Here is a 13,403-nt window from a genome sequence, read left to right on the forward strand (position 1 = left end):
TGCATTGGAGATTGAAACCAAGAAAACTGAGATCCAAAATCAATGATTTCGTTTTATAACCTGATTATGTCAGGTATTTGTCAAAGGGACAGAAACCCAACAATAGGTTCCTAGGAGAATGTAGCACAGACCAGACCTCTTCACTCCTCACACTTGGCTTCCTCCTTTAGGAGCCTACTGGGATGTTGGCACAGAAAATGATAACAATATAGGGATTTCAAACAAACTGCAATTAGAGTAAAGATGGAACTGAAACCTTACCCGTCTGGTATATTTATGCATAAGTTCCCCAAATAAAAGAATATGATTATCCAAACCCTTGTTTTCTGTGTCTACTATGCTATTATACTTGTAAAGTTTAAGTTAAAAATCACCTTAGGAGTTCACTTTTGAAGGTTGCTGTCCAGGATCACCTTCAAGTTCCATAAAACTTCTTGAAAAAGAGAAGAGAGAAAGCAGGAGTTAGGTAGACTTACGGGAATGTTAGTATGACTTCACCTACCACACTTTTTAATTTTCCTTTACTTTCCTCAATTTTTTAATTAAAATTTTTATTTTTTATGTTTTTTTTAAATGGAGTCTCACTTGTTCCATAAGCTGGTTTCATACTTGTGATCCTCCTGCCTCATCCTTTCAAGTAGTCTGGGTTACAGGCCTGGGCTGCTGTGCTCAAAATTAAGCCTGCTAACAAGATCTGAGGCATAATTTTCTTCTCCAGATCTTCCTACATAACAGTGAAGTAAGACCCAAGATTTGAACAATAGTTTATAGTTCTCACTCAAAATGGCTCAAGAATAAACTATATCTTATTCCCTTTAAGATGAGAGCTGCTGTTCTTGCATTGACTGCACAAAGTACTATGAATTCCAAGTTGCAAAACAAAACAAAAACGAAGAAATAAACAAACCAACAAAAACTGGATTTTATAACTCTAAGAGTCTATAACTTCTTTTTGGAGTTTACTTCTACACTGGGTTTTAGGAAGTGATTAGGTTTGATCAATAATTAAAGAATTCTGGATTTCAGACTAAACACTGTTTGCAGAGGAAGAAAAAGCTCACACAAAGGCTTTGAGGTTTCATATAAATATCATCTGTGGTTCAGGCCTAGGTGTCTAGTGCGAGGGAATGGTAGATATAACAGAAAGTACCAGTTCATCAAGGATGGACCTTCATTATCAGGCCTAAGCATGTGCGCTGCTTGAAGGAAGTGAAGGTTTATGAAAGAATTTCAGGAATAATAATGAGTGAGCAAATTTTTTATAATAACATGAGCAGATTTGCACACACACACAAACACACTCATACACACATATATGTGGAATTCTTGGAATTCATATACACACATACACACATATACACACATACACACATATATGTGGAATTCTTGGAATTCATATATGTGTGTATGTGTGTGTGTGCATTCATCTGTTTGCATTTGAATGTATGTAGTTTTAGAACAAGAGGGAAGTCAGTTCCCATTGCTCCAATAAACCTTAAAAGCAAATGGAGAAACCACATTTCTTCAGTTTCTTCACAGGATATCTATATGTAGTACATGTTATGTACCTGACACCCTATTTAGGCATCTGATATATTGGACTAAATAAAGCATATTTTCACATTGAGAATTCCCCAACAGTTCTTCTATACCCTTTGAGTCGAATCTCACTAGGTCCTTCAAGACCTAGCATATAGTTCGCATGGGCCACAAACATTTTGCTATAGGTATTAGTCCCATTGCATACTCTGGAAGTTGACTTTAATATTCACATAGAATTTATCTTGCTACTCATTTGTAGTTGTCCCTGCATGAGCTCATATTGTCTAACCTTAAAGACTGAAGATTTGTTGAGAAGCAGTTTTTGCTCTGTATCTGGGTCTTAACAATTTTCAAGTCAACTTTTCACATAATCGAACCCTAGCAGTGCATTTTGGGAAGCTTTGTCTCATGCAGCACCTCAGCAGCACTCATGGTCTTTGTAAATGGACTTTGCAATGTTTCCCATCCTGACTCTACCCTCCTCTAGATTTATTCTCATGGACAAGGAATACTTTGCCTTTAAACAAAGACTCTTCAGGTTTCCATATCCAATTTGTAATACATGGAGTTCAGGTATGATCTCTAGGATATTTACTGATTGTCCGACATCATAGGAAAGATGTTATGACAGAATATTAGACTAGATAGACTTATCTGGTTTCCTTTTTTCATTAGACTACATGATTTAAAACAATTTTATAATGCTGTAAGCAATAGTACACCATCTCAAAGCAAAGTGACAGAGGACAGTGAGTAAGGAAGGAGAGGATGATAGAATAACAAGGTAACAAGAGGATGATAGGATGGTTTTCTAAGAAGGAGCTTGGAGATAAGTTACAGGACCAAACTGTGGCCATGAGCCATATGTAGAACATTTCAGGTACACGGGAGAACTTAAGCAACACTAAGGCCTGACCTCAACCAAAGCTCTAGTAGCACAAAGAAGGATCAGCTCTGAATATGATAAGTATGTAGACAAGAAGGTAACACTTCTGAGCTTAGACCTTACAGGTTCCAAATAGAACAGATAGCAAACTTACAACAGCATGTTTTACATTTTGCATAAGGGGACTTCCCTAGTGAAAGAGAGCAAAGGAGTAATTATTCTGCCTCCTAGCTTTGGTATGTATTCTATGTGACATTATTAGGTTTTTTTTTTATTTTGCATTCATTGGATGTTTTATTTATGAGTTTTCTTATTAATCTCCTTCTTGCTTCTGTTAATAATCATGAGAAGGCAACAGATGCAAATAAAACTTCCCCAAAAGGAAATATAATAATAAAATAAAATTATCTTTGATATTTAACAATGTGTGGAGAAAAATCGTATGCAGAACATCATACAACCAAATGCATTGATTTAAGCATATCAAAGATTACTAGATGAGCCTTTATACTTTAACTGCTCCTTTATAATGGATCTTCATTTATTGTAAGTTGAGTATAAGAAGCCAAGGATAGTCCAGGAAAACATGAGAATCTGTATTTAACTAAAATATGATCACAATTTTCAGGTTTCATAGAACTTTAGAGCCCAGGTATGTAGTCGAGCACCTGGTTAGGTGTGGCTTTCATATCAGAGTTACTCAGAAAGCTTTTTAAAATATCTGTACCCTTAGTCTTGGTTTCTGGTAAATATGCTATGGAGTGAAGAAAGACTAATTCAAACAATTCTCCACTGACTTTAAAAACCAGCACATTTCAGGGGCACAGAGTGAAAGAAGTATGAAGAATAAGGAGAGGTCATGTGAGATCCAAGCTCTGTCAAATCCAAGGTGTATTAGAAAGCAGGCTGAGAATATTAGAAGGACTCTGGGCTGGATCATCCTTCATGGTGGCCAACACACTGATCCTGAGAGTTCTGCAGCTTGTGTCCAATGAGAGATAATCAGTTACGTATCTATCCTCTATGAGCTACTCAAACTCAAACCAAACAGCACTCATAACATTCATCATCAGGACCAAAACTTGTCTTCCAAGTTTTGGTTCTGCATTCTTCTGCCTTCTTATTATGGCCCTGAGATTTTAAAGCATTATGGTAAAGATATCAGTGAAGCACTATCATACCAGAAAAGTTAAGGGCAATTCATTCATATATAAAATGTAACTTAAGGTAGGGGGACTTAAAAAATGTAATGAATGCATTTGCTCCATTTCACTGGTTTTCAGGAGTGTGATCATTATTTACAATAAAGCTGGCAAAACAAGGTTTGTCTCAGTGCTTACGATCCTCTGGACATGGAGCGAAGGATGAAGTCCACTGCATTTTCAATGATCTCTGAACCCAGAATGCTTAAGAATTTGGGGAAGCCTGGTTCTGGATTTTTACTAGAGTCATCCGGCTTGCTCTCTGGGTTGTCATTTTCATTTGGGTTGTCATCTGTAAACAAAAAAATAAACAGAAAAGAACGTCAGATGTGATTCTTAGCAACAAGAATGAAAAATCTATTTCTCACGTAGGAGCTCTTGAGCTCCTTGCTATTCACCTGGTACCAAGTTATGCCATCAGTTACATCTTCCAGTCTTTACAGCATTATCTCATTAAATTCTAATCTCAAAACAGTTTCTGTCTACCAGCTAGTTCTTGGACTTGGGTGTGTACTGGCATCCAGTCAGCCTATTAAAGTGAGGTGACTTTTCTCAGAAACATCAAATGCTATGAGTTCCTCAGCCATTGTTGGGTTTAATGGCAGGCTTCCCCTTCTATGCTGAGATTTTACTTTGCAGGGTTGTGAAGGTCTTGTGCATGCTGTCACAACTCTTGTGAGTTTGTGTGTATCTTTCCTGGTGTGTATGAAAAGCAATGTTTTCTGATGTTATCAACCACTTCTGGATTTTACAATCTTTCCAACTCCTCTTCCATGAAAGTCCTTGAACCTTGGGGAACAATCATGTGATATGAAGGCCCAGTTTCGGGGTGAACACTCCACTGTCTTGTTCTCTGCATGTTGATTAGTCGGAGGGTGTCTCTGTGTGAATTGTTATCTGCTACAAGTAGAAGCTTCTCTGAAGAGGATGGAGATATGTGCTTAGCTACAGGTACAACAATTACTCTGTACAGTTAAGGAGACTTAACCAATGTAGCTAATGTCAGTTCCAGGCTAGAGATACAGAAAGCATAGATGGTCGATGTAATATTAAGCCACTAGTGTTTCCGTGTGGTTTCTGTGCCAGTGGTAATGGAAATAAAGAAAATAAAATCTTGATGGGTAGTTTCCCTGAGCACAGATCTTTAACAGAAAGTTCTCATATAGTGGGTTTCTTTAACATCACAATTCTATGAGGTATGAAAATTACTAAGGCAATTTAAAGTTAAAGAGATGAAGTTAGAGATTTCAAAGCTCTTTCTTTGAGGAAAAAAATACCAGGATATAGAAACATAATCAAATGCCATGTTTGTCTGATACCAAAATCTAGATTTTTAAAGTATTCTGTGATAAACTGTGTTCTTTGTGGGAAAATTATGCAACTTGCACTTTTTTATGATAGTGAACAGAAGATAAATGATAGTTTTGTCATTTTTATATCATTTATTTGGTTTACAGACAATAATTTTACAAATGCCATGTAATTTTTCTCCCTGGGTAATGATTTTTTTGTTTGTTTGTTTGTTTGTTTGTTTGTTTCAAGCAGGGTTTCTCTCTATAGCCCTGGCTGTCCTGGAACTCACTCTGTAGACCAGGCTGGCCTCAAACTCAGAAATCTGCCTGCCTCTGCCTCCTGAGTGCTGGGATTAAAGGCATGCGCCACCATGTCCGGCCCTATGATTTAAGATATACAATTTTTAGCTTATTGGATGGAGAAACTGAAATGTTTAGGGACCAGAAGGCTGTGCAATAGAAAGAGAAAGCAGCAACCCAAAGGATGGCTATAGGACTCACTAGTCCAGTCCTTCATCAACCATGATGAAGAATGCACATGTGTCCCTTGGATGTTTATGGTGGTCATTTTCATGAGATGAATAGGCCTTAAAGAGTGGCATAAACTACAGCGTGTTGCCTTCTCTCTGAATCCTGCTAATAGGATGAGGTAGGACCTTTCCTTTTTCATGTTATTAACATAACTATAGTATGGGCAGACTCTATATAAAATCATTTGATGCCTTGTTCATTTTTAGTTAAATATCAAATTATTTTTAGGATAAGACTGATAAATGTGGTAGAGGATGGAATTACATTAACAATAATCCATTGCTTATTTGAAAATACAAATTTATAAGAAAATAGTGTCAATTTTTTTTTTACTGAAGCAACTACAAGTACTAGAAAAAAATGAATGTTAGAAAAGTCCATTTAATTGGTGTGATCTCTTTTGTTTAAAAACTGAAGAATCTATCTTGTTCCTCATTCTCGAAGTTTATAAAATTTAAGATCAATACTAAGCATCATTTGTATAAAGAACAATTTTAAGACATACAACAGTGTCCTGTATCTATCCTGCTTGCTACAAGTTTTGATTCATAAAGTCTCAACTCATTAACACTTCAGCCGTAACTTCAGTTAAAGGGTGTGTAGTCACCCCTCTGTCCAGACTGGGAAATGATTAAAAAAAGAAAACCACAATGTGTAATTTGTGTTCTATTCAAAAATATAAACTCTTATTAAAAATGTCATTAGATTTTGTAAGCATTTAAAATTTATTATGGCATAACGAAATATTTTGCAGACTACTTATTCTGAGGATTATAACAAACAATAATCAACTATTGATTCATCCTGCAGTTGAGTTTTTCATTTAGAACACATTTTGCTTTTGTTTGGTTTCTTTTTTCCCAATTTTTCATTAGGTATTTTCTTCATTTACATTTCAAATGCTATCCCAAAAGTCCCCCATACTCCCCACTCCTTTGGTTTGGTTTCTTTCAATGTGGAGGACATACAGAGCCTTTTCACTTAAGACTTAAAATAAAGATGGTGATTCTCACATAGAGGTCTGGGACCAAAGTGCTCAGAATGGGTTTAGTTTCACTGTGAGAGATAGCAGATTCCTTTTGTGGAGTTTCTGCCATACAGTGCTGTGCTAGTATATCCTCACAGACTGTATCCTTATCCTCCTCCAAGATGGGGCCACAGTTTCCAGAGGAGAATTGAGATGCTCTGGGAAATCAAACAATTTACCTAAAGTCACTCAGGAAAAAGTGACTGAGCTAGTGCATGAATTCCATCTAACTCCAGCACACATGGTCTTCATGTTGTATTGCATGACCTCCATAGGATGGTTCTCTGAGGTGACCTATTACATGTAAGGCAAAATATTCCCACACAAAATAAGACCCCTTCCTTTCAATATAATAACAGTTTTAGTCACTCTTAATGTCATACTAAATACTAGCTTTTCAACATCCAAGGATCCAGAGCTTAGAGTATGGAAAGCTGAGAGCAATATATATATATAGATATAGATATAGATATAGATATAGATATAGATATAGATATAGATATAGATATAGATATAGATATAGATATAGATATAGATATAGATATAGATAGATAGATAGATAGAGAGATAGAGAGATAGAGAGATATAGAGATAGAGATAGAGATAGAGATAGATAGATATAGATATAGATATATGTGTGTGTATATATATATATATATATATATATATATATATTGCTCATGTATTCATGTGTATATAAACATGTAACCATAGTATATATACCACCTCTCAGAGAATCAGACCCAAAGTAAATTAACAGCAATTTATCTATGGCACTATTAGTGCTATTATTAATAATAGCAGCACAGCTATACTAACTTCATTTTCCTTTAACATTTTAGAATATCATGAAAATGTCAAGTGCTATTGGAATGCCCAGAAATCTCAACTCACAATGTCCATATTTAAATATTTTCTCTTTTAAAATATAATAAAGAGTAGGTTTTATTTACATTTAGTATTCATCTGATGTTCTTAACTGAATGTGATTATAAAATTCTGAGCAAATACAAGAAACATATGGAATTCTACATCATACGTGTTTATAAAAGCATGCTCATTTTATCTGCTAACATCAATAGTTACATTTTTTAAGATTTATTTATTTATATTATTTATATAACTGCCCTATCTGCATGTACACCTACATGCCAGAAGAGAGTATCAGATATAGATCACACTGGGAGTTGAACTCAGGACTTCTGGAAGAGCAGACAGTGCTATTAACCACTAAGCCATCTCTCTAGCCCCTAATTGTCTTATTTTATAGGAAAGGAAATTAACATTTACAACTGTCCTTATTTAACAGGTTTCAAAGGTTATGAGGTGAACTGAGAATTGTCTTTACAACATAAATCTCACCCTTCCCATCACTCTGTTGATAACTTCAGAAGCAGAGTTGACACAGACAGTCCTGTGTGCCCCTATGCCATAATTCTTTTACGTTGTTCATCTGGGTTTCACATTGGACATCTGGAGCTGTGAGTTCTACTAGCTTACATCTCAAGGTACCTGGTGCCAAGTGGTTACACATGCTATTTTCTGCAATACCCTGAACACAGGCAAGTCAAGAATTCATAGTATTCTGGAGACAGAATGTTGAATTGCTAAATGCAAATGCTGCGCTTGCTCTCAGTCCTCTGTGTGCCTCCTGGGACACAAATCAAACATTCACTTAGTTGCAATGGAAAGAATCCAGGAACTCAGATTTCACAATTACAGACATTTCCTCTTTTTTCCCATTTTTTCATTAGGTATTTAGCTCATTTACATTTCCAATGCTATACCAAAAGTCCCCCATACCCATCCCCCCACTCCCCAACCACCCATTCCCCCCTTTTGGTCCTGGGGTTCCCCTTTACTGGGGCATATAAAGTTTGCAAGTCCAATGGGCCTCTCTTTGCAGTGATGGCCAACTAGGCCATCTTTTGATACATATGCCGCTAGAGACAAGAGCTCCGGGGTACTGGTTAGTTCATCATGTTGTTCCACCTATAGGGATGCAGATCCCTTTAGCTCCTTGGGTGCTTTCTCTAGCTCCTCCATTGGGGGCCCTGTGATCCATCCAATAGCTGACTGTGACCATCCACTTCTGTGTTTGCTAGGCCCCAGCATAGTCTCACAAGAGACAGCTGTATATGGGTCCTTTCAGCAAAATCTTGCTAGTGTATGCAATGGTGTCAGCGTTTGGAAGCTGATCATGGGATGGATCTCTGGATACGGCAATCACTAGATGGTCCATCCTTTTGTCACACTTCCAAATTTTGTCTCTGTAACTCCTTCCATTGGGTGTTTTGTTCCCTATTCTAAGAAGGGGCAAAGTGTCCCCACTTTGGTCTTCGTTCTCTTGAGTTTAATGCATTTAGCAAATTGTATCTTATATCTTGGGTATCCTAAGTTTCTGGGCTAATATCCACTTATCAGTGAGTACATAATGTGAGAGTTCCTTTGTGATTGGGTTACCTCACTCAGGATGATGCCCTCCAGGTCCATCTATTTGCCTAGGAATTTCATAAAATAATTCTTTTTAATAGCTGAGTAGTACTCCATTGTGTAAATGTACCACATTTTCTGTATCCATTCCTCTGTTGAGGGGCATCTGGGTTCTTTCCAGCTTCTGGCTATTATAAATAAGGCTGCTATGAACATAGTAGAGCATGTGTCCTTTTTACCGGTTGAGATATCTTCTGGATATATGCCCAAGAGAGGTATTGCTGGATCCTCCGGTAGTACTATGTCCAATTTTCTGAGGAACCACCAGACTGATTTCCAGAGTGGTTGTACAAGCTTGCAATTCCACCAACAATGGAGGAGCATTCCTCTTTCTCCACATCCTCGCCAGCATCTGCTGTCACCTGAATTTTTCATCTTAGCCATTCTGACTGGTGTGAGGTGGAATCTCAGGGTTGTTTTGATTTGCATTTCCCAATGACAGACATTTCCACTTGTGCTTGTACTAAAAACGCTTGCCCTCTGCAAGTTTAGCTTACTAATCTATACCAAGCAAGGACAATGCGAAAATGGGATTCTTATTTAGTAGGATTATTATGAGAGCCTATTAAGATTATACATGATTTCCAAATGGGAAAGAAAACCAGAAAGATTAAGGAAGTTATGGAGTTCTGGGTAAATTATATAGGGTATGGAAAGGATAAGACTTAAAACACACACACACACACATGTCCTCGTGCGTGCCAAATTTCAATATGTTGATATCTAACTTCTATTTAAGTCAATGGGGTTCTCTTATTAATCTGTTTTTTGGTATTAGTTCCAATTACTGCTTTAAAATGATCATATATCACTATGTCTAAAATATATAAGATATTTAAAATATTATATGTATTTAATGAAAGTTTATATAAATTTTATGTTTTGAGTTAAGTTTTATTTAAACAGTAAATGGTAGTTAAAAATACCAAGCCAGAGTAACTAAACTTCTGAGTGTTCAGCCACCTAAGGCTGATAATAATGTGGACAGAAAAATATAAAGTGACAATACTTTGCTACTTGCCCTCCAACGTCAACTAGTTCTCAGGGAACATCTCTGGACATGTCCTGTAGTTCTGAAGAGTCACTTGTCCTGTTGCTCAGGGAGGCCATGGAGACAAAACTGAATGTGATATAACCACTGTCTAGTCTACAAACAGGAGGATCAACACATAAGAAAAAACCACCTTAGTGCCTTCAAATGAAGGTCAAGCAAGGTCTTTGATGTTTTCTCAGAAGAGGAGACAAATGGTACAAGAAAAGCCAAAGGAGCCAGGACAGGAGTTCCTCTGGATCCCAAGAGAGCACTGAGGATCAGAACCTCAACTGGCCTTGATTACAAAATGAAAATGATTAATTTCTGGTGCTGGTATGGTCTTAAACACCTGACAGGAAAGTACAGCCAAAGACTAAGATGTATGTTGGTTAATTGTCCAAGTAATCACACTCATTGATGTTAAGCTCAAGTGTATATAAAATGTTGCTTAGACAGACATTTCTCACTCATGCTTTTTGTCTTAGGAAGAAAATTGCTACACAAGATGAAGGACATCAGGTTATTGGTTCAATTTGGCACTACACTTTTTACTTGCAGCCCAGAGAGATGCGACCATTGTTGTGTTCAATTGAAAATCATGTGATAGATAACTTTCTTCTTTGTTTCTCCCCTCTAGAAGCCATCTGGGCAGGACCTCACACTGTGCTTCAATACACTCCAACAGCTCCTGAAGCACCTGAAAAGTGCATCCTGAGTTCATCACTCTTGAGACCAATCTGTAGGCCAAAAGAAAAACTTAAAACAAAAAACAAGACTAATGTTTGCATGTTCTTGTGGGCCCATCAAGATATTCCAGTAGGCTTTGTTGGGTATTTTTAAAGTACCCTCTCTTATGGCTTCCCCTGATTATTTGTCTAGAGTTTGTAATGCTAATATCTTGTCTTTATTTCTCTTTCACATTTCTATTTCAAGGCAATAGTCAAGGGCTTCCTCTCCTCCATATACCTAGCTTTTATGAAATTATCAATGCCTGTTCGGGTCTTTCTGAAAGATCCACTGAATTGGTACCCCAACTGCCATGCCCAACATAATCTTTCACTATAAGAAGTCAGATTGGTCATTGCCATACTTCCATAAAAGCATTTAAGTTACTTCTTATGAAGGGTGAATAATAACAGGAGATAAAAATTGACTAAGCAGCTTAGGGTAAAAACAAAAACAAAAACAAAACAAAACAAAACAAAAAAACCCTAGGTATACTCAATTCTTTCTCCACTAAAAGTAAGAAATGTATTTGGATCACTTAGCAACCTTGTATTTGCCAGAAACCAAAGATGCCAGAGGGGTTTTGTGGGAGGGGTATCTCTGGTACCTGACACAGTCCCTAAATGATTTTAAGGTTAGTGGAGAGGAGCAATAAAGCAATAAAGTCCCGTGAATGTAAGACACCTTTTGGTAAAGAGAATAGATATCTGGCTTGGTGAAGATCTATCATTCCACTTGTGCCAGGTTAGTCACCTGGCTAAAGTACCACCCCTCACAGAGAAGGAAGGCAAGCTTACCTTAAGCCATGCCAAAGAGATAGGTATAATATTATCACCTTAATGAGATTCTGTACCTTTCCCTCACAGAATTCCCACCCATAGCACAGTAGCTTACTAGGTTGCAGCCAGGCAGCTTGGTGAGTCTGCTAGGTTGTCTGAACTACTTAGAAAGTGTAACTTTTCATCGTCTATCTCTACATTAAGCATGCACCTTCCCACATCACTTTAGATTTTTCTGATACTGTGGGCCTTCTTGATACTGTAAGTCTCCTCCCTGCCATGGGTCTGTCTGCCACCACATGTCTGATAACTCAAATAGCATTACTTATTTTTCTGTGGCCAAGAAGCAGCTGAGATATACAAAATGTCTGTTTTTTTTTTAAAGCTAATAAATCTGTCCTCAAACTTAAAAAAATATTGTGCATTATAACAGTTGTGTTTAATATTCTTTGGTGATTATTATTAACCAGGCACTATTCTAAACTGTTGTCACTTTAATTTTATTTTTATAAATTTGTGAGAACCATTTCCTTAATTGTTTGACATCTACAGGTATTAAATATCATACCTTAATTTAGATTTCTCTTTAATGATCTTTATCATAAATTGAACATTATTAGTTATATTCATCAAAACACCCCACAGACATTTCTCAAAGAATATAACATAATGAAATAGTGTCAGTTTATCATTTAAGAATATAAGAAAGGACTCTTCAAATATCATACATTTACTGAGAATGGAGGATACAACAAAAACTAAGCTTAATAAAACTGCTTTGTGTATTAGATGTGTTTCCAACGGCCCAGCCCAGTGTTCTTTATGTGGCGCCAAAATGCCCCTCCCCTTTAGTGTTCTGGATCAGTGCCAGCTTCCACCCATCACAACTAACTATGGCCAAATTTCTGGGCTGTGATCAGAAACACTTACCTGCCCTGCATGTCAGGATTAGGGCACTCAGTCCCAGGACAACCATCAGGCGCAGAACTGAGACAGCCATTCCTGTTGTCTTGGGTATTGGTGCAGATAAGTTGCCAAGGTGCACCTGAAGGTTTGCTCAATTTATAGGACAGTTGTGATGACATCACCTGCTGTGAAATGTAGGCAGTTGCACAAGACATCTACATGGCTTGCTCTGACATCTCTACCAATGAGCTCTGCCCTGTCTTTCAAAATCAAAGTAATTGAGTTTAATTTTTTTTTGTTTCTTTTTTTCACTTCTTCTCCATTTTCTCTTGTTCTACTTTTAATAGGCTCCGATCAATTTTCCTATCACATGTAACCTTTTGTGTTTACGTCCACTTTCTCATTATGTTTCTTGTTCCCCTCTTAGGGAACTTGCCTATCAAGTTTCATAGTTGATAGCACTCTCATAACTCCTCATTTACATTCATGTAAACATTAAAAGTAAGGATTTGCATATGTGAAAGAACATGCGATTTTGTCCTAGACTAGAGCACCTTATTTTTTAAGTTTTTTATTAGATCTTTTCTTTATTTACATTTCAAATATTATCCCCTTTCCTATTTTCTCCTCTGAAAATCCCCTATCTCCTCCCCCCCTCCCCCCTGCTCCCCATTCCACCCACTCCCATTCCTGGTCCTGGCATTCCCCTATACTGGGGCATAGAACCTTCACAGGACCTAGCACTCTCCTCCCATTGATGACCAGCTAGGCTATCCTCTGCTACATATGCAGCTAGAGCCATGAGTCCCACCATGTGTATTCTTTGATTGGTGATTTAATCCCAAGGAGCTCTGGGGCTACTGGTTAGTTCATATTAATGTTCCTCTATGGGGCTGCAAACCCATTCAGCTCCTTGGGTATTTTCTCTAGCTCCTTCATTGGGGACTCTGTGTAAAGCATCTTATTAATACAGTATTCTCCAGCTT

The 13,403-nt window shown here is 37.3% G+C and overlaps 1 protein-coding gene across 1 annotated transcript; it reads right to left on the reverse strand.

Annotated features, from left to right (window-relative positions):
• Window positions 1–375: 375 nt before the first annotated feature.
• CUNH5orf46 (chromosome unknown C5orf46 homolog) lies at window positions 376–12,511 on the reverse strand. The gene is made up of 3 exons (XM_021151129.2): window positions 12,442–12,511; window positions 3,769–3,922; window positions 376–433 (listed from the first exon to the last, which is right to left on the reverse strand). Exons 1-3 carry the CDS (start codon window positions 12,509–12,511, stop codon window positions 376–378), a joined length of 282 nt encoding a protein of 93 aa, XP_021006788.1.
• Between the last annotated feature and the right edge of the window lie 892 nt (window positions 12,512–13,403).

This window comes from Mus caroli, unplaced genomic scaffold (assembly GCF_978045245.1).
Source record: "Mus caroli unplaced genomic scaffold, Mus_caroli_1 scaffold_19, whole genome shotgun sequence".
Lineage (NCBI taxonomy): Eukaryota > Metazoa > Chordata > Mammalia > Rodentia > Muridae > Mus > Mus caroli.

Excerpts from the sequence above, each read along its gene's own strand:
- CUNH5orf46 (XM_021151129.2), bottom strand. The coding sequence starts at position 12,511 with ATGGCTGTCTCAGTTCTGCGCCTGATGGTTGTCCTGGGACTGAGTGCC. Across the intron at positions 3,923-12,441 it reads AATCCTGACATGCAGGGCAG|ATGACAACCCAAATGAAAAT; the intron begins GTAAGTGTTTCT and ends TTTTGTTTACAG. Across the intron at positions 434-3,768 it reads CGCTCCATGTCCAGAGGATC|AAGTTTTATGGAACTTGAAG; the intron begins GTAAGCACTGAG and ends CTCTTTTTCAAG.